This window comes from Protopterus annectens, chromosome 7.part0, assembly GCF_019279795.1.
Source record: "Protopterus annectens isolate FY-2018-M chromosome 7.part0, PAN1.0, whole genome shotgun sequence".
NCBI lineage: Eukaryota > Metazoa > Chordata > Ceratodontiformes > Protopteridae > Protopterus > Protopterus annectens.
In genome coordinates, this window is record NC_056739.1 from 574,583,899 (window position 1) to 574,606,239 (window position 22,341).

The following is a 22,341-nucleotide window of genomic DNA, read 5'->3' on the forward strand; positions in this document are numbered from 1 at the left end:
AAGATACAGAAGCTGTGAACAAAGCACAGTACTAACGCTATGGTTATACAAACCTCACACCAGCTTACTAAAGTACATACTTTGAATTAGCATCTCACCTAAGCAAATCACATTTTGTCACATTCTAAGTGGGTTCCTTCAGATGAAAAATATGCAGCAAACCTAAAATAAACTGACACTGGATACATACTCAAGCTATATAAGGGAAATTAAAATAGTACATGCTGGTACTATCTTTTAAAATGAGATGAACAAGAGGCCACAATGTAAAGATATGAAAATTAGCCCCTCAAGATGGGGGATGAGATTTACCCCTAAGACTTACACCAGCAACTCAAATTTAAACACTCAGAGGGTGCTGGAAGAACTGGCAACTGAGGTAAGAAATAGCAATAATACGCCAGCTCTCTCACTCTCATCTTTGTCAGATGAAAGGGGATATTCCTGTCACAGGAACATCTGTAGGCATTGCCGAGAGGCCAGTTCTAAGTATAAAAAGAGTAATTACAACAGAGCAGGCTTATGAATGGTATTGTCATGGATGCTGTGAGTGTACTTAAGCATGCATCTCACATTTGAGCTAGTGACTGAAAACTATGCATACACCTGAACTACAGACACAAAGCAAACTGATGCGTGCATTATGCATTAATAAACTCAAGGATGCAATAATAAAAAAAAAAAACACTATATTCTATGTAAAATAATATTTTAATAGAGATTGCTGCTGGATATACTGTGGGCACAAAACAATGAAAACACTTTAAAAAGATACAAAACAGATAATTTAGTTAAGACATAATGAACAATAATTTCAGATAAAGGGTGGTAGATAAATGGAACAACCTAACTAGGTATCAACCCTTATATCGAGGTCTATATTATAAGACTGACGGTTGAAAACATCGAACAACATATGGTCGACACCATATGGCCGATGTCTTCAAACACTGACCTTATAAAAAGACAAAAAGAAAAAAGTACCCTAATGGGTTTAAGTAGGGGGGCAAGCTCCCCTGCATCCCCCACACCTCCCGCTACTTAAAGATACCAACTTCATGACTGCACTACATTGCAGTAAACGGAAATCTCCCCTTACGGAGATTTCCGTTTACATGCTCAAGATTCTGAGCGTTCGATATTCAAGCGTCGACAATGTCAGATTTGACATTGTCGACTTTCGAGAATATAATATAGACCCTTATATCATTAGCTTGGTCACCAACGGGCTCACCAGTAGAACCCATACAGTCAAAACGGTGGAATCCACCTCCAACAGCAGACCCATAACCAGTGGTTTTCCTCAGGGATCAGTCCTGGGACGTCTACTCTTTGGATTCCATTTCTCTGAAGTACAAGCAAAAACTAAAGATCTGTGGCTGACAAAGTTTGCTGACGACTGCAAACTGGGAGCGGTCACAGAATCCCCAAACCATGTCAACATCCTACAACAGGGTCTTGCGCAAACAAATGCTTGGTGCCAAAGTCACGGCCTTAAACTCAGTGCAAAAAATGTATTACAATCCCTTTCAGTAAAAGCAATGTTCTGGCTAACTACCACATAAATAGAAACACCCTAAGTACACACTCCGTGATGAGAGACCTGTGGTAAGAAGGGCATATATATATATATATATATATATATATATATATATATATATATATATATATATATATGTATATGTGTGTGTGTGTTTGTGTTTGTGCACGCACGCATCTATATGCAGCATGCAGCCTTTGCTTTGGAGCCAGCAAAAGGCTAAATCCCTCAGTCACAACTACAATAAGATACCAAAAGTATACATAAATTTCACAAGTAGAAGTTCCTAGAACTTTGGATCCCTCACTCCCTCCTATTTAAGGAGCACAAAGAGTCATTGTAGACAGTCCTCTCAGCTCAAAGCTTCCTAATACATTTCAAATCATTTGACTTTTGAGTCTAGGAAAACAGTGAATAAAAATGCATTAATCCCCAAACTATGATATTTATTTTATTTTCGCGGTGCAGTTGCAGTGGTAGCGTTGTCACCTCACAGCAAGAGGTTCTCCGGTTCGATTCTCGGCTGGGGTGCCTTCTATGTGGAGTCTGCATGCCCTACCTGCATTCGTGTGGGTTTCCTCCGGGTGCTCCGGTTTCTTCCCATGTTACAAAGACATGCATCTGGTGCATTTCTCCCCGGACCTCCGCTGAAAATTGGCTTTGTTCCAAGTCAGACTTACCCGGTTAACAAATGTTAAATAAATAAATAAATAAATAAAATTTGACTTCTGAGTCTAGGGAAACAGTGAATAAAAATGCATTAATCCCCAAACTATAACACAAGCTAGTGATAACTGCTGTTACTTCCAGCCTCTACATACAAATACTACGAAGCTGTCAACAACATTTTTAGATCCATAGTTCTAGCCCTACAGTAGCAGCAGCATCATTGCACAACCTTGAAGAAAGCTTACTGGCTACCCATCCCTGCCTGTGCCACTTTCCTCTTACCAAAATCTCGTAAGCAACACTTGCAGGCCCTAATTCAGGCAAAGGTTACCTAAAAGAATAACCCTTTAACAACTTATGCTCAGATACTCCTAATCACCCGAGCCTCCAAAGCCCTTAAGCAGTATTTGGCTTAGGTGAAAAAAGCTTTAGGAACACTGTCCCAGCCAAATGGAACTACCTCACAAATGAAATTTGACTGAGAAATTCAGCCTCACAGCCAAGTTAGTAGAATACCTAACAAACAGTTGTACTTGTCAGAGTTTCAATAATAATGCATAACACATAAGTTCTCCCTAGATTATTTTTACACCTCAAATTTATATATCTAATCCATATCTCTCTCTCTCTCCATAGATATATATATATATATATATATATATATATATATATATATATGTATATGACCCGCGGTGGTGGTGCTGCGGTAGCGTTGTTCACAGTAAGTTGCTGTCCGGTTCGATTCTCAGCTAGAGCGTCTTCTGCGTGGAGACATGCGTGAATGGGTGTACCTTCGTTGAAGGTTGTGCGTCAGGGCTGGTAACTCGGCACGTAAAAATCAACTACCAATCATTAGCGGACCGGAGTTCCGCTGTGGCGACCCCTAACCAGGAAAAGCTATACACCAGACATTGTGATACATAATTTGTTTAAAGTATTTCTCAACAAATAAACTGAACATCTGTCTGACTCACTGTTTCTACCATTATATTCTCTAATTGTCCTTGTTTTTAATTACATTATTTGTTTACTGTATATTCCCAGTGTCTCCAATTCACCCTTTTGCTATACACACCCTTGTGGGAGAGTGCAGAAAAGACTATCCCCACTCTCCACCATTACAACAGTCATACCAGACCACTGTCTACAGGGGACATAAAACAAAAAAGTATTCTCACAGTAAAAATCTGATTATATAACATGCTATCTCAGTATCAAATAATGACACTGATCAGACTACCTAATTTCAGTCGCTTAAATAGACTTGCTAACAATTCTGATAAACAGATAAATGATCTGTAAAATGGTGTTTTATGCAATACATACTGCCTTTCTGCTGCTACTAACATCTTAACTAACAATCACTGTATACTTTCACCTCTATATACCTCTCCTACTGCAGTTTACTCAGCAGACTATGAAATCAGGAGTACCTATACTAATATACCCCCTGCCTTTTTAATCTCTCATCTTGTTTGTATTTTAAGCACAAAATACTTCACTACCACCACTCTACTCAAACAATAAAAATCATACAGGTCTCCCTCTAAATCCATGCACTACCTTTCAAAAATCTCACTGTGGTGATGTCCACCCCAAACCAAGTCCCCAAAACCCTATAAATAATTTGTGACTTAACTAACCATCCTTGAACCACCACCTCAAAATATATATCTCTTTCCAATTGTACTGTTCTAGCAATACACCAAAACGTAGCCATATTAATAAAACTAATACATCAAACCCCTTACCCCATCATTCTCCCACTGTTCTTACAAAAAGATTGATATTGTCACTATCAACCTCCACAGCATTTGTAACAAAATTACAGAATTACATACCTAGATATCATAGTATAACCCTGGTATTCTTACCATTACATAAACCTAGCTTAAGCCTAACATTAAAGATTCTGAACTACTTCCACCAGGCTATAGTATTATCAGTGTTGATAGGGTTCTAAAGATAGCAGGTGGGATAGCTTTAATTTATCCAAGTTCGTACAATCTCTCTCTCTCTATTCACACAAAATCCCAAAAAGCTGAGATATTTGTATTGCTGCTAAAGCTTAACAAAAAAAAAATAGCTATGTTTTGTTACAGACTATATCCCACCTGGAAATAATATACCAGCTTTAGAAGGAATCCTCTCCTGGACAACTAATACTATACCTTATGAAAAAAATCATACTAGGAGATGTAAGTATTGACTGGCAAAACCTTACATCAGACCTTCCCATAGCTAGTATAAACCTTTATGTTTACACAAAATGGATTTAATAATACTAACAGTAAAGGTACAATTCAACAGTTCAGACCAAAACCAATATTCCCCAAAGACAAGACCTACTACCACTTCCTTTATCAACCCCCAGCATCCTCACATGAACCTAATTCACTTTCTATACATCCCTTGTTAGCAACCTCCACTTAGGATGTATCTCTTCAGCAATGATACACAAAAAAAAGTCGTATTTAAATTCAAACCTTGCTCCACTGTGGCTGACAACCTCCCACTTGATCACTGACCCTAGTAAATTTACAACCTCTGGAACCCATCAAAACTCACTTAGTGACCACCTTCCAGCCTACAGCCATAGAAATACCATCCAACTTAACACTCACCAACATAAAACACCACAAAACCTTTTTAAATTAAATAAAGACTCCTTCATCAGTACACTGAAAACCTTTAATTGGCCTGCCCTAAAAACTCTCCAACTTGACGAGGCAGTCAATACTTTTAAAACCTTATTCTTAAGCACTATAAAGAGACATACTTCACTTTGCAAAAACAAGAATGAAAATTAACCACACACTATGGCTCACTACCCAAACAAAAATTATAATGTCTACCAGAAACAAAGCTGGAAAGAATGACTTAACCATAAAGCTCCATATAACCTGCAACTTTACAGAGAATTAAACACTCAAAGTACAAAACAGGTTAGCCTAAATTAAATATATACATACATACATAAATATATATATATATATATATATATATATATATATATTATAGCCATCTACAACTTCAACACAAAAATGACCCCAAAAAATTCAGATCATCAACACATAACCTGTTACATCTGGGCTCAAATAAAGAACCCAAAGCCTTCTTATAACAGGTCACCACTATTGCTACCTTATCCAATAGTTCAATAATTATAAATAACGCTAATGCTTCACAGAAGGCACTGTCTCCCTAACTAACAAACCTCCATCCCCATCCAGTGTTTCTACTACCCCCTACAACAGCATCTACTGCTAGTATTTCAGCAACCAACAGTTTAGACTAAAACTAATATTCTCTGTACACCATACATACTACCACTTCCTTTACCCCTGCCCCCTGCATCCTCACAGGAACCTAATTCTCCCTGTATACTTGCTGCTAACAACTTCTACTTAGGACTTATCTCTACAGCAATGATAAAAAGTGTACTTAAACTTAAGCCTTGCTCCACTGCAGCTGAGAAACTCTCACCTGAATACCTAAAGATAGCTGCCGATGCCCTAGTATACTCAATCTCTTTCCTTATCAATAGGTCAATTGCTGAAGCCTATGTACCCTCACTATGGAAAATATATTATCCCTCTTCATAAAGATGGCATCTCTGCTGACATCTCTAACATTCAGCCTACTGCAATATTATCATCTCTCTCAAAAATTCTTGAAAGTCACATTCATAAGCAACTCTTCCACGATCTTCTACAAGAAAGGCTCGCAACATCCACTCAACATTTCTTCTGCCCAACACACAGAAACTACTGTCTTCTACCATTCACCGATACCATACACAAAACAGGGACTTAGACAAACTTGTTTCCTCCTTATTCTTTGACATTGAAAAAGCCTTTGATAGCACTCCTCACCCTAAACTCATGTATAAACTGTCTCATCACTGTGGTTCAATAGCTATTTAATTGACAGGCTCCAGCTGTAAAATGACAGAATACTCTCTTTCTCTCTCTCTCCTTACATGTAACTCACCACTGGTGTACCCCAAGACTGTTCTTAGTCCACTCCTCTTTAATATCTTATCAATATCTTCTATACCGCCATAGGTCCAGCCTCTCTTAAATAATACGCTGATGACTACATACTTATATATGCATCTAATAACCAGTTTCAACTCTTCCATATCAAGCAAGAAGCTTTTATCTCAGATCAAAAGTGGCTCCACAATGCCCAGCTACTATTCAGCCCTAAAAAATAAAAAAACAAAGTTACTGCGATTTTCCTCCCAAATCACAGATGCCTGATGATGCGAATTTCTATTTTTTTCACTAAAAACTGAAATTGAAGTAGTCTACCGTATAAAACTTCTTGGGAGTGATTACATATTATAACCTGAAATTTGACCTGCAAGTTCAAGCTAACAAAAAGTCTCACCAAATATATGGACTGCTCTTACAGGCACAAAAACTTCATTTGCAACCGCACCAAAACCAATTTCACTACTATCTTCTCCCATATCTCTCTCGCTCTTATATGGTGCACCCATCCTAACGAACCTTCAGGCTACAACTAAAAATAAGCTGGTGACATGCTATAATAAGGTTGCAAAATTTGCCACTAGCACCAACAGACAATACTATAGGCATCACTGTATAGCCCTTAAAGTCTTTAAATTGGCTCAAACTGCCTCACCACTTAAATTACATACAGTTTATCACACACACACACAGCATTATTCACAAAGCCAATAACTGCCTTACTTTTAGTCCTATTCTCCATTCCTACTGTGATGCCCGTGCACTGGCCCAGCAATCAAGGAGACTCAATCCTCACTACTAACACCAGTGAAGGGCGTCCACATTGGGAAGGATAACAAATACACGCATAGTAAAGTACAATTTCCCTTAAGAGCACACAGAGATCACAGTCGGCCTGGGGCTGGTTTCTCTCTTTTTCTCCAGATCCCCAATAAGACTCTCCAGTGGCACAGCTATAGGGTCCAGATCTCAGCCTAGTGATCAAGCTAAAACCTCCAGCACCCTCTCTGTCCAACCAGTGTTTTGTATCCCTGCTCAAGTGACACACACACACACACACACACACACACACACACACACACACACACACTTTGAGATACGAGTTATATACAAACACACAGACACCCCTGAGGAAGGCTGGCACAGGTTCTCCAGCTATGTCCCTTCTGCCCAGACTATACGGTAGTACCATTTGCCACCAACCTCTAATATCAGCTACTAATAAGGCCCTTATCAAAGGGTGTCCAATTATTACTCTGCAATATTATTATCCAAATGGTAAGTGTGACGAACAGCAAGGCTTATTTGGGGTGGCTTGAACAGTATCACTATATACATGCAATGTACTCTAGAGCTTAATTATCTCTACATAAAACAGCCACAGTTGAAAGGTTTTAAAAATATTTAATAATAAATAATAAGAACACAAGACAATACATCTTACTACACAGTGCTAGTCAAGAGCTCAGAGATCACAGAGAAATGCTTAAAATGATACAGTAGAAAAGTTCTGACATCAATACAGAAAACAGCTAAACTAGACTTCCTATTTCCTATCTATCTAAGAGCAAGCACAGTTCTAAGATAAACTTACATATAGAGCAAGCCAGTGCTGGTGATGTTGTCAGTTCTGAAAACAAATACAAAATGTTCTGATTCTCTCTCTGTGTGTCCTTAAATTGAGAACACAGTACCACTGACTCATTTCAGATTACATCATTATTCTCGGTTTCCTAGGCTAACCGGAACTCAGAGTGTAACAGCCTGTTTGATCTTGCAGGTGGTCAGGAAGCCAGAGCAATAAAAGACATTATACATGTAAATTCTAGCCATTAACTCTGTTCTCAAAACAATAGGAAGAATTCCTTCATTCAGACATCTAGGCTCCGAGTTTTGAGATCAAACAATTATACAATGCTTGACTTATCAGCTTTTCTCCAGCAGAGTGCAATGTGGTTACATTTCTGAAGTTCAACATTTACCATAATTTTCTTACATTTCAGAGAACAAGCATGTGGCTTACATTAATATGTACAAATGACAGAATTATCTACAAAATCCTATCTAGCTAGGCTGGCAGCCTTCACACCTACCACCCTAATAAACCACTTTGATATAATGAACATCTTCTCACCATATATAAACTCCTCAAATTCTCTGGGCAAAGTGTCTACGCGTACTCTATTGCCAAGAAAGAGAAATCTTTCCCTTTGCAAATTAGGTCTACCTCTAACCTCTCCATCTTCAAACAAGTATTAAAGACTACCTAAATAAGACTTGGCTCTGCTCCTGCACTACCCCAGGCTGAACCAATCCCTCCCTCCTTCCAACCCCAACATATTGTTTACTAATTCCTTCTCTTTGAACAAAGTCAATCTATTTCTTAGATAAAGGATAAATATAATTTTGCCTAGGATATATTTTCTAGCCATTTCTGATCCAAAGACTGTACTCTGTGTGTTTAATGTCATCTCTATGAACTACAACTTGTGAATACTTACTTATTGATAATGTTCTTTTTCAGCTTGTTATATCTGTCCAAATATTTGCAGTAAGTATATATAGGTTCACAATCTATGAACTTAAGTTGAATTTTTACTTGGTTAATATGTTGTTCTTCTGCATTATGTTTTATACTAACTTTATTTAACTGTAACCATGTTATATCAATGTGGGGCTTTTCTCCGCTGGCCTCCACTGAAAATAGGATAGCATCCCACTAGGACTTTCCCAGTAAACAAATGTCAAATAAAATAAAACAAAATGAACCTGGATCATAGCTGAAATTAGACTTCAGATTAGTTCATCTATCTGCTAAATACATAAATAAGTCTACCAACTGTAGCTCTACAATGATGCACTCCTTCTGATGCTAATCTACCCTAAAAATGCCCCTTTCACTTGTTTGGCTGCCAATGTAAAAAAGGCAAGTGTATCTTGCAGGTTTGTTAAGTATCTGAATGCTATCTGCTTATCAATTGTAGATTATAACTAATGTAGGAGAGCCAGAATGTACAGTGGTATGACACAACCTAGCACCTCAAATGCAGTTACACTCATGTGTCTCTTGTTCCTATATCGCTACAGTAGCATATCAGAAACTGCTGATGTTTTGGTCCATTATAAACTATATCCTACTGTGTGATCCTTATCTTGGCACACTTCAAATCGGTTGTTGTCCACCTCTTCCCACGATGACTCATTATCACTGCCTCCTAGTATCATGCCTATGGGGTGGGGGGTCACTTTAAAGTGCTTGGGCCAGTAGTCTTTCTTAGCTAAATGCCTTGACATTGCTGCCCCATCTTTAATGGATTCTGCCCCCCCCCCCCCAAAAAAAAAAATCCTGCCTATTTATAGCAATGGTCTAAATTTCTCAGGAGGATGACAGTCAATGACTTGATGTCAACAGGGATCCAGGCCAAAACTAAATATAAGAACACAAATTAAATGTAAAAGGAACAAGATGAGAAATGATACATTTTCTTATAGACCACAATTAAAATATCTCTAAAATCTGATTTAATATAAAACTTCTGTGTACAAAATTTATTTGGCCACGGCACATTGTAAAAAGCCCACACATTTCTCTGTTTCAGAGTACACAGTTAAACTGAAAAGCTTCTTACATGCTGGCTTCTCACAAATGCAGATTCAGATTTCTTGAGCTGATGCAAAATTCACTTCATTACTGAATTTGTTTATGATATTAAACTTGGTATTTGAACTATGTTTTGTTGTATGCATTGCAAATACAGCTAAACACATACAAAACAAACAGATAAAGGTCCTCGGAATGCTGGTGGATCACGGGTTCTTTCTTGGATATGATCACATGAAGCAGCCTAACTCTCATCTGTCCCTGATTTTGCCTCATATTGTGTACTCTCTCTCAGAAAATCCTTGACTTTCCACCTCTCATCTGTCCCTGATTTTCCTCATATTGTGTGCTGTCTCTCAGAAAAATGTTTGATTTTCCAGCAAATCACTAAGGATTACAGTACATCAATAATTTCAGATATAAGAGTTTTATACTTCTCATTGATCAAAAAACATAATCTGCGGTGGTGCAGTGGTAGCGTTGTTGCCTCACAGCAAGAGGTTCTCCTGTTCGATTCATGGCTGGAGTGCCTTCTGTGTGGAGTCTGCATGTCCTCCCCGCGGTCGAGTGGCCTCCGAAAGACATGCGTGAATGGGCGTGCCTTCGCTGAAGGTTGGGCATCAGGCTGGCAACTCGGCACCATAAAAAATCTACTGCCAATCATTAACAGACCAGAGTTACGCTGTGGTGACCCTTAACCGGGAAAAGACAAACATTGATAAAAAAACATGTCAATGTAAAACATGGGAGTTGTATTAACTTTTTATTGAATTAGAATAATATTTAAAAATTGCCTTTTATGTTCAGCCTTTGTATCCTCATTATGTTTGGCTTTGTCCAGAGTTCTTGAGCAAATAATGAAAGAGGATGCAGCAATGTTTTGGTCAAAGTGACACAGCAACCCTTTCAAAGGGTGAAGTCATGTCACCAATACAGTTACATGACTCAAACACTGATGAACACCCCAGTGATGACTTGCCAAGCATCTGTAGCCTGCAGCTCAGTTTCTGATTTTCATGTATCTTCATGTATGTGTCTGAAAGTTTGTAAAAAGCACATTCCAGCTTTCAAGTCTTACAGCACAAAATGTGCCAGGAACTCAGATTTAGTGCCTAAAGTCCTACAATTCCAAATACTTCCCTCTGATTTCTTGGATCCTGTGGCAGTTTCTGCATTTTTCACATCTGCAGCAGCCTACACCTATCTACGCACTACCTGAAGTAATATATGTTAAACAAGCTGTCTTCCAAGTTCAAGAAAATGTCATGCACTGAAAAGTATTACGCAGAAATTTATATCTTAAGTTGGACCTGGATCTTAATGTTATGTCAGGAAACTGAACTTAAGGAACTTGTTGCTTCCTTTTTTAAAATACTATTTAAATACTTTGGAAATTGTTTAATTCAGTTCTTTAACACTAAGTTTTTCATACATCGCTCTCTCTCTCTCTCTCTCTATATATATATATATATATATATATATATATATATATATATATATATATATATATACACACATATATATGCATGCATAATTATGAATACATACACACGTATTTATATATGTGTGTGTGCGTGTGTGTGTAGACACTGAAAATATTGATAAAATTGACTTTGATAAAAAAGTTAGATTTATTTCTGAAACACCTCAGCAATCCCCAGGCTCACTATAGGGCATTTGTAGACTGACTAGCATTTTGCACCTTGAATATCTTACTTACGTGACACCATCTATACAGCTTTTCCACCAGAATATGCAAATTTTGTTTCTCACTATTATTATGTATTTACTTAGTATTTCTTAACTGAGCAAACCAGTAGTGTTTAGCTTTCAAAACACCTCAGCTATTTAAAATATGTCCGCAATTAAAAGTGTCCATCCAGATCAACATGGGCACCATATTTGAGGTGTGGTCTCACCAAAACAAACAGGAATAATGACAGCTTTTATTTTTCCCAGTAGTAACTCTCCTAGCTAAGCATCTTATCCTGAAATAGTGCAGTTGTGCAAGTTAAACTTACCATAACAGCAGATGTTGAATGATCACTGCTGCAGTAGTCTTAGCTATACGTGTTATATCTTGTCAAGATATAATAGTTGATCAGCTTCCAAAGCTTCAGGGTACCTTCCACATACCCAAGCTGTCAAACAGATCGAGCTGAGCTGACTAAAAAAACAAGTTTGTGTGCAAGCCCTTTAGAGCTTTCCTGCCAGCAAAGAGAGGGAGGCTGAGCCCTGAAAGGGCAATGCTAGGAACAACCAAAAATAAATGTCTACACTCTGGCATAAAAACACACCAAAAAACAAAGTGGAGTGGAGGGAGGGGGCACCTACTGTAAAAGTGATCATGCAAACATCAACTATTATGGCAAGATAAGATTGCACAAGTGTACTATGTTTTTCATATTTATCACTTTTATAGTAGCCTTAGCTGTACAGGTAGATTACCATAGCTAACTATATTTGAGAGGTGGAAGGAGAAGGGTCCAAGTACCCTTGAAGAATGGTCATACCAAAGCTTGATCTAGACCTAGAAAAGAAATATAAGCTTATTGTGCTTTACAAAAGTGTATACAGAAGACCAGGTAGCAGTTTCTAGAATACTTCTAGAATCTAACATTTCCAAAAAGCCACAGACAAAGTCAAGGCACTGGGAGAGTGGGCCTTGGTCCTGCCTAGAATAGTTTTGTTATGGTGAGTATAACAAAAGGTAACAGCCTTAGACAGCCATTCTGAAACAGTCTGTTTCATCACAGGTTGTCCGTTCTTCTTAACCAAACCATCACAAGAAATGAATAACTGATGTGAAGATCTGAAAGATTTAGTCCTGTCAAGATAGTATCCGAGTTATCTGTGGACATCCAAGATATGAAGTATCCTTCCTCCCTTAGTTTTAGATTCAGGAAAGGAAACGGGGAGATGAATAGTTTGGCTTAAAGTAAACTTGGACACCACTTTATGCATAAAAGAGGGATTAGTTCTCAAAGAAACCCTGTTGCTATGGAAAATGAGAGAGGACTGACTCACTATAAGAGCTTGCATCTAATATATCCTTCATGCAAAAGTCATAGCAGTCAGTAAAACTGTTTTCTATGTTATGAACCTCAGATCAGCCAGATTAGCAGTTTCAAATAGAGCAAGTGCTAGCTTCTTTAAACCACTATTAAGATTCCAAGGTTGGGCTATCAGTTTTTTGAAGGCCTCTTATGCAAAACCCTTTCAAGAACATTTTGATATGAGACTGTATTGAAAGAGGAGGATCTGTGGACAGACATGCTGAAATTGACGATAAATGAACCTTGACAGAGGAATAAGAAAGGCCATAGGATAGTAACTCACACAAATACTGTGAAACCAGAGATCAACTATACCTGAATGGGTGATGGTTATGTTGTTGGCACCAACAAAAAAAAATTTTTCCATTTGCTAATATATGATTTTCTAGTAGCAGACTTTCTTGCCTCCATTAGTACCTGCTGCACGTCCTCAGAAAACAGGAGCTTAAAAAGGAACGAAGACCCCATCATCCACGCAGTCAACTGACAATGACTGATGTCAGGCTATATCAAACAACCCAGTTTTGTGTGTTAGAGCCAGTCTGTGAGGAAGCTTGTAGTAACTGCCGTTGGCCATTTCCAAAAGAAGGGAGACCCATGGTTGCCTGGGTCAGAAATGAATCACCACAATGATCTTGGGAGATTCCTTCTGAATCTTCAAAAGTACCCTGGATATCAATGGAAAGGCATAGAGGAATATTCCTGTCCATAGAAAAGGAAAGGCATCTGTCTTCCAGGCCTTCTTGCATGAAATCCTGGAACAGAATTTTGCCAGTTGAACAGTCTTTGTTTTTTGGGAAATTTGGGACTTATTTTTGGAATCCCCTTGCCATTTCTTCTTAAATGACTGTTCATCTGAATTGTGTCAAGGCTGTGTATTCTGTTTTTTTTTTTTTTTTTTTTTTTTTGCCAAAACTGGCTGAAGAGAAAGGAAGCACCTAGAGTCCCTGCATCACCTTACCATTTTCATCACATTTTCTGATTACTTCTGCAGCAGAGGAGCCAAACACTAAATGTCTATCCAAGGGAGAATTTAAAATCTCATTTTACATCATCTGGGAGGTTCAGAGAATGCAGCCAAACAAATCTCCTTAAAACAGTAACAGTGGCCATAGCTCTGGAAGAAGTTGTCAACAGAGTCATACTCATACTGCAAACAATGAGTGATGACCTGTGCAATAGAACAAATTAAGTTATTTAATGCAGATTTTTCTTCACAAGAAAAAAATATAGATAAAACATTTCTCATACTTTCACAATTTGTCAGAACAAACTTTAACATGTGATCCTGACAATTCAAATTTCTGAAAATCAAAGTTGCAGATGAATACACTTTTCCCCATACTTAATAATTTTCTAATCCTTATTAGAAAGAGTAGGAGTGGAATTAACTGAGTGCTTAGCAGAAGGCTATAATTACTGTATCAACTTTGGGAATAGTGTATAAAGATTTTAAAAATTAAGAACTTAATACAACCTTTTTATGGACAGCTATGACTTATCAGGAAAATTCCAGGCAGTAAGACACATCCTCTAAAGCAGACAGAAGAGGAGGAACGGGCGTAGGTTCTGGAAAATCCTTTTGTAACCACTCATAGTATTTTCTGTGACTGAAAAACTTCAGTGCTCTTCCAGTGAAAACAATGGCATATTCTAGCAATAGTCTCAGAGAAATAGAAAGCCCCGCAGGGAGAATCAGAAACTAAAATTTCCTCTGAATCTGAATCAGAAATCTGAGGACAAAATCTTGAATCCATTCCTCCATCTTCCTGTTCAGATTCAGAAACCTGAATCTCTTCACGAAAAGATGAATCCCTCTTCCTTTTACCAGAAACTACTTTACATGAAGGATCAACAGCTTGAATTAAGCCCTGAACCAGTGCCAGTAAACTACTCCTATCAAAATAAATTTGTGGACAGTAGATACAAGCTTGGTTTTTCTGTTTCTTTTTGACAGGAATAATGGGGCCAATCATGTTGCTAATGGCGGTGGCGGCAGCAGCATCCCAGGGATGTGAACTGCATAATGACACAACAGGGAAACCTTCCCCATTGTCTCTCTACCAGGATTAATAAGAGTGGTTCTCGCTTGCCCACTGAGGGGACTTCCCAACAGTCCCAGAAGAACATGGCTAACCCCTTGCTCCATAGTGGCTGTAGGTGCTACACAGAGGTATCTAGGATAAAAGATGATGGTCTGAGGTAGAACAAATGGCCACAGCAGAGTCACCCACCCGCGGCTGAGGCAAAGGGCTAGCCTGCTGTGGTGACAAAGCCTGTTGCTTAACTTTCTTTTTTTCTTCTTTTTGCGGCTGGAAGACGGACCAACTGTGGGACGAGTAGTCTGCTCCATGGTCAAAGTGAAAACAGGAAGGCAAGTAATACATGCCGATAAAACTACCAGTCCACAAAAAAATGCATTTTTTCAAACAAGTCACAGCAAAAGCACTTTGTTGCCACTCAACGGAAAATAAAGACACTTTTTCGGCAGAAAATGTTTCCCGTTAGACTGCACTACTTTTTAACTGTCAGAAAACGTGCTCCGTTATACCAGTTCATTAAATAACAACACTCCTAGCATTAAAAATAACTTTAAGGGGAAAGTAATAAAACATTAACAAAATGTAAGAGAAATTGCTCACAGGAGCTTATTCATCAGCTCTGAAGGGCTTCGCGCCCAAACTTGTCTTTTACTCAGTGTGGGTGCATGGAAAGTGGCCTGAAGTATCGGAAGCTGACCTGCCGTTATATCCTTGACAAGCTGAAGCTACAGCAGCTATCGGTACGAAGAACATCTCCAGGTATATGTGTTTAGACAAACTTCACTATTGTGTGCAGCTGAGCAGTACTTTCACTTCACCATGTTGTAGTTTATCGGGTGATACATGGAATAAATTACATTTAAAATTAAGTACTGTAGTATGTATAGAATCATTCTATCATCTTGCATTGCTGAAGCACTTCAGCTGAAAATTTAAATACGGAGTACAAACACAATGTGTATTATTCTTGTAAGAGGGCTACTTTGTGGTGTTTTTAACTTATTTTTTATGGTAAGTCAGCCAATGACACATATGCAGTAGAAAAAGACCATCGTGCCGCATTACTGCATACGTTTCCTTCCACAATACGACACTTCAGCAACCTACAACATAAATACTTACACTAGTACTATTACATAGAAAACCCTTACCTTAAATTCGTAATCATGGGGGCGCTGTTGGACCTACGAAGCGAAGTTCCGCCCCCTCCAGCGGTTGCGCAGGCGTTCTGATCCACTTCCATTCGCTCCATGGAGATTCTTAGGTAGCTGACGTAGACTTATTTTGCACAACGCTTTGTCGAGTGGCTGTATTGCTTGCTGGTTGCTCGCTAGAGTCCTTGCGAGCTTGGCTACTCAAGTAACGGGGATTAAGCCCGATCGCGTAGGCCTCAGTACCCTCCCTCCTTACCCACCTCCCTCTTCAGCACCCTCTGTCCCCCCCGCCCCACACTAAATCAAATTAATAAAATAGCATGAGAAGATGGCAGCAGTAGTAGGAGGAAAAAAGTTCCAAAGCATCTGAAGTCCTGGAATTGTGGGTCTTAATACATCAGCATGGAGTGTATCATTTCCTTAAATTTGTATTTTTATATGTTTGTGTAAACATCATTCCAAAATAGTATTCCTATACTTTTTCTGTTCCGATGCCGGCTCATCTTCAGTTTGTATGCTACGGCGTCGATTTACCTCTTCAACGTTTATAATTTTGCTATACCACAGATAAATTTGTGATACATTTTTAAAAACTCAGAAATTAAAGTAAAATTCACAACTTTTCGGAAACTTAAGTTTGTACACTGGCAAGATAAAGACGGTGCTGTATGGTATATCCCGATTAGACTTCAATGTAGTTCTTGTTGCTGACAGCAAAAGGGGTCTCACAATTGATTTACAACCAGAGTCAAGTCATTTAATATAAAATGTGTTGTAAACGGCTTCTATCCATCATCGCAAGATTTGGTAAAAATCCCCTTGTGTGTTAAGTTGTACAAGTGATAGAACAGGTCTGTTTTCTTACTGTAAATACTGCCCCACAGTGTTTGGTGTCTGTATTTTCTACATCTGTCGGTTGAAGATTTCAGAAAATACGGAACGAGAAGTTGCAGAGAAAGCTTTGGGCCACTGAATACCCATAATCGTATGAACTTCTGTTTTAAGCTTGTATGTTTTAAACATGGAGCATGAAAGCTATGATTGATTACACTCAAGTGATGGCAGTATTATTTTAGATGTATGCACAGCTTTAAAGACAAGATGTCAGAGTAATTAACAATTTGTTTTTATTCGCTAACCAGAGTAGATAGAAGGCAAATCCAAGTGGACCATTTTCAGGCTCGGTCTGTAGTAGAAGATAAGGTTAGCAAGGATCTACACCCCTGGCATTTAAATATAGTTGTATTTAAATTATTCTATGTTCATTCGGTTTTCAAGATTTGCGTTTCTTTTTTTTTTTTTGGGGGTTACCAACCATATAGTCAAGAAGGCTTAACAGAGGCTTCACCTCCTGAGAAAGCTCAAAAAGGCCAAACTCCCACTGTCTGCTCTTACCACTTTTTACATGGGAGCTATTGAGAGCATCCTCCCTAGCAATTTCATAGCATGGTTCTTGCAACTAACTGCACAGTTGCTGAGAAGAAGAAATTACAGAGTGGTGAGGGTGGCTGAGAATAACTTGGGCACAAACCTCCCTTCTGTTGAGGAGCGTTTCTTCACAAGCAAGGAAGAAAACATACTAAAATACTAGCTGATTCCGACCCATCCGGCCCACAACTGATTTGGGAGGAGGTACCACAGCTTCTGCTGTAGGACTACTAGATTCCAGAACAGTTTTTATCCTACAGCTGTGAGGCTTATTAAGTTGGACACCAGCTATAGTACCCAAGACACTGAAGCCTCTTTTTCTTTAAATCCTGCTGCTCTGAGCAATTACTGCCAGTGTTACTATTATGCAATATGATAGCTACATCATGAGTCATATCTAAGGTTAAAAAGGGCAATAACCTAACTAAACAGCTGTTATTTGCTAGTCTCTCTCTCTCTCTCTCTATATATATATATATATATATATATATATCTTAACGTTGATGGGGTTTGGTGGTGGATATTTATTTATTATTTATCATTGGATAATGCAAGCCGCGGTGGTGCAGCGGTAGCATTGTTGCCTCACTGCAAGAGGTTCTCCCGTTCGATTCTTGGCTGGAGCGCCGTCTGTGTGGAGTCTGCATGTCCTCCCCGCGGTTGAGTGGCGTTCGAAAGACATGCGTAGAATGGGCGTGCCTTTGTTGAAGGCATCTGAGCTGGCTCCTCGGCACCAGTAAAAAATCTACTGCCAATCATTAGCAGACCGGAGTTCCGCTATGGTAACCTCTAACCAGGAAAAGCCGAAAGAAGAAGAAGAACATTTATCATTGGATAATGGATATTGAGTGTGTTTATGTAATGTGAACTACCTCTTGCATGTCATACATGTTATTTTCTTTCTTATGTTATTCTTTGATACTGCTGTATCTATGTTATTTGCACTGCATTTCTCTCAAGAGCTGACATTTGTAATTTTGTTCAGACTGCTCTTATGTGGTCCTAAATGACAATAAAGTTTCTTTGAATCTTTAATTGTTTGGTGTGTGTAATGGTCCATAACTCTCAACTCTCCCTGATTTTGTCTTGTACTTTTGCCCTGTTCCTCTTAATCCCTCCTAAAATTGGCATTTTTTATTTGAGAAAAGATGGTGAATTGTACTTAAATACTGACAAAAATTAGTTATATGTTTCTTTTACTTCAGAAAATATGTATTAATTCACATTCTCTTATTTTGTCACTGTATCAAATTATTATATTACTAATGTTTGTGTCTTTTATTCAGTTGAGGTTTTCCCCTGATTAGCTGAGAACTATGGTATAACCAGCAAACTCAAAACCTTATAAGTGGTAATGACGTATGTCTTATACTAGTTCTCCAGACCAATTGTCCAGGAAGCAAATGAACAGAGTTAAGTAATGCATGTGTTTTGTCAGCTGTCCATGTATTTGAACAAAGTAAGCAATGATGCATGTCTTGTGAATGGTGGCAATTAAGTCCAACATTATGCCATCTTCATATGTGACACTTTTATTCTTAAATCTAGAAGGAGCAAACAGTAAACTCGTAAATTTAATTCTTGTTCCTAGTGTTTTAACAATGGCTAAAAAGATAATACTAAAGGTGGAATGATAAGATTTTGTTTTACAATAATTTATGTATCAGAACAATATCACTCCTAATTACTCTGTGTGCAATAGTGTTTATGTTATACATTGTCAATAATCAGGAGTATAGCATAACTATTTCAAGAAGTATAAAAAGAAATATGTCATTAAGATGAGTATAGTTTTTGGGGGTAAGGGGTTACAAAAATCCAGTTGTATCATAATGTAGTTGCATGAAGGCAAGACAATTGCAATATAATGTTTCTCTGAGGCAATTTGCTTAATAGATTTTAGAAGACAGTAGAAAGAGTAGTCAAGGAAGATTAGAGAGAGCTAGTGAGAAGAGTGAGTTAAGTGCAGAAAGTAGATTAAGGTATGAGAAGTCGGGGATGTTTAAGGAGGGAGAGTGCAGTGGCAGGACCAGTGACTTTTAAAGTGCTCTTTGGTGGCTGTCTTAAATTGTTTGATGTGTAAGGGTCCTGATTTTGAGTGGGAGCCTATTCCAAGCAATAGTGGAGTGATAGCTGTACATGTTGTGTACAAATTTAGACTTTGGTTTGTAGATTTGTAGTAGGTCTTGTTTAGAGCTTCAGAGAGGTCTGGAGGGAGAATAATGGGAGATGAGAGGGGATAGTGCTGTGTCACAACACAATTGTCTGTCTAATGTACGTTTTTTTTGTATTCTTTCAGCCTTTTTAAGTCTGCTAAGTTATAAGTTCAGCTGGCTTTCTGTATTTTATGTGTGGTCTAATCACTGAAATGTAATAGAAGATGTAATACATTTGCTTCTGTAGAACTAATTGGACACAAATATCCCCAATAATGCAGTTAGCTTTCATAGGATCATAGGAGGTTACAAGGCTAATGGTCCTGGGGTCCTTACAAGCCTAGCCAAGAGTTTATCTCCAAAGAAAGAAACCTCAGTCAGCACCTGTCACTCTTGTCTAGGAGGGACACAGGTGGAACACCTAGGACAAATTTGTGGTTTTTCAGCCACTCATCAAGGTTGTGCTTGAAGACTGTTAGCGAGGTTCTCTGACATGTAGGGGAAGTCTGTTCCAGAGACGGGGAAGCCTCTGGGAGACAAACCTGTCTCTCCAGCAGATTTTATTGACATCACATATTAGATTTATTCCTTTCGAATGGGTAATGCGCAAGGAGTTAGAATACCAAGTAGAGTGATAGTGATTTGAGCCTGTCAATATAGGAAAGGTGTTAGAGGCCATGGATTCTCTTTGTGAGGTATTTCTGTGGCCTTTCTAGTTGGTGCAGGTGTTTGGAGAGGTACATACCGAATGGGGAGTTATGCTCAATTATTGGCCTAATGAGGGTGGAGTACAGAGAGGTAATTAACCTCCTTTTTTTTGGATGCAATCCCTTTACTTATGAGATGAACCAAGTAAAAGGCTTTTCTGACCACTGCTGCTGCATGATGGCCAAATGTGAAATTGTCAGTCTGTGTACCCAGGTCACTCGCCACAGGTTGTGTGCTTAGGGGGTTGCCTTTGATGAGGTAATCAGTAGGGGCTTGTTTTTGCTAGATGGTACGATATGTTAAACACAAACAAATGTATTAAGGCCATGACTTTGGCACCAGTCATTTGTTGCTGTGAGACCCTCTTGCAATATGTTAACATCATTTGGGGGAGTCAATGACAGCACCCGACTTACAGTTGTCCGCAAACTTGGTTGACCACATGTCTTTTGTCTTTGCCTGGATCTCTGAGAAATAGATACCAAGCAGTAGGGGTCCCAGGACAGGTTCCTGGAGAACACCACTAGTGACAGGTCTGCTGTTGGAGGTGCTTATTTTGACCCCGTGGGTTCAGTGAGCCAGTTGGCCACCCACCTGATGAGATAGGGATGTACGCCAAGTTGTGTTAGCTTTTCAATGATGCCCAAGTGGGGGATTGTGTCAAAGGCCTTTGCCAAGTCACCATAAGCTGTATGTACTGAGTTTCCCTCATCCAGGGCCTTGGTGACAGTCTCAGAGAAGTCAGCCAGGTTCAACAGGCAAGATCTGGCTTTCACAAATCCGAACTGGGTGGGGTCAAGTGCTTGGAGATTGCCTACTTCCTTGTTTATGAGATCCATAATAGTATGCTCCATGGCTTTAAAGATCAGACTTGTCAAGCTAATGGGGTGATAGTTATCAGGGTCAGTAGTGGCACCCCGTTTATGCAAGGAGATGACAATGGCAGTTCTCCACTCAGCTGGAATAAAGCCTGTACTTCGGCTGTGGTTTAATAAGGGTGCTCAATGGTGAAGCTAGTTCTTGCTGGAGATGGTGCAGAATACAGCCTGGGATACTATTCGGTCTCATGAAAGCTATGTTCTTTGCCTTGGATAGGGCCTTTAACACTTGATCTACGGAGATGTGAGGTAGGGGACAAGTATTGGGGATGTTGAATGGGCCTTTGGGGGGACAGCGGGTGAAGTTAGAGCTGAACCTATCTGCTGGCAGGTTGGCTAAGTCAAAAGGATCAGTGCAAGTGGAACTATTAAGTACTAATGTGGAACAAACCTGGGCTTTGCCATGGAGGTTCCTGACATAACTGAAGAAGGCTTTGTGGTTTCTCTTTGTTTCGGAGACTAGTTTTGATTCATAATTAGCTTTGGAGGTTTTCACTGGAGATCTAATTTGCTTGTTGAGGCTAAGGAAGGAGTTTTTCCCATTTGGAATTTGTTCCTTTTTACTCGTGGACAGCAGTTTCTTCCTGTTATTGTAAAGCCTGTTGCTGGAGGATGTCCATCAGACAGGTTTGTGTTTCCTTGAGGAGCAAGTTTTAGTTCTGTTGGGTATGGCAAGTCCATGCATTTGTGCAGGTGCTTGTATATTGCAATGGCATACTGTTCTGCATCCTCTAAGGAAGGCGGTGGTGTAAAGCTACTGACACCCTCCCTTAGGTTGTAGTCAGCTTTTGAGAAGTGTTTTAGCGTGATTATGGCTGGGGCTGGGGTGGGCGGGAAAGAAACTTCGAATGAGACAGACTGATGATCAGAACATACTTTGGGAGTGGTGCAGCAGTCACCCATGTTGGTGAGAACCCAGTCCAGAATGTTATCTCTCCTTGTGGGGGATCAGACGAGATGGTCTAATGCATTAAAATTGATGAAGTCAAGGAATCATTGGGTGAGTGCATTAATGTAGGCATAGTTTACTTTGTCTATGATGGGTTACTTGAAGTCACCAAGGATCAGGGTGTTAGGGGTACCTTGATAGAGTCCAGGAGGTCCAGGTAGG

The 22,341-nt window shown here is 39.1% G+C and overlaps 1 protein-coding gene across 2 annotated transcripts in view; it reads right to left on the reverse strand.

Annotated features, from left to right (window-relative positions):
- LOC122806599 (P2R1A-PPP2R2A-interacting phosphatase regulator 1-like) overlaps positions 1 to 16,896 on the reverse strand; it is an 848,478-nt gene extending 831,582 nt beyond the window's left edge. For both annotated transcript variants that reach the window (XM_044077155.1, XM_044077157.1), the window contains exon 1: positions 16,058 to 16,896. In XM_044077155.1, coding sequence (XP_043933090.1) covers positions 16,058 to 16,158 — 101 coding nt within the window. In that variant the 5' untranslated portion in view covers positions 16,159 to 16,896. The remainder of the gene's footprint in view (positions 1 to 16,057) is intronic.
- Between the last annotated feature and the right edge of the window lie 5,445 nt (positions 16,897 to 22,341).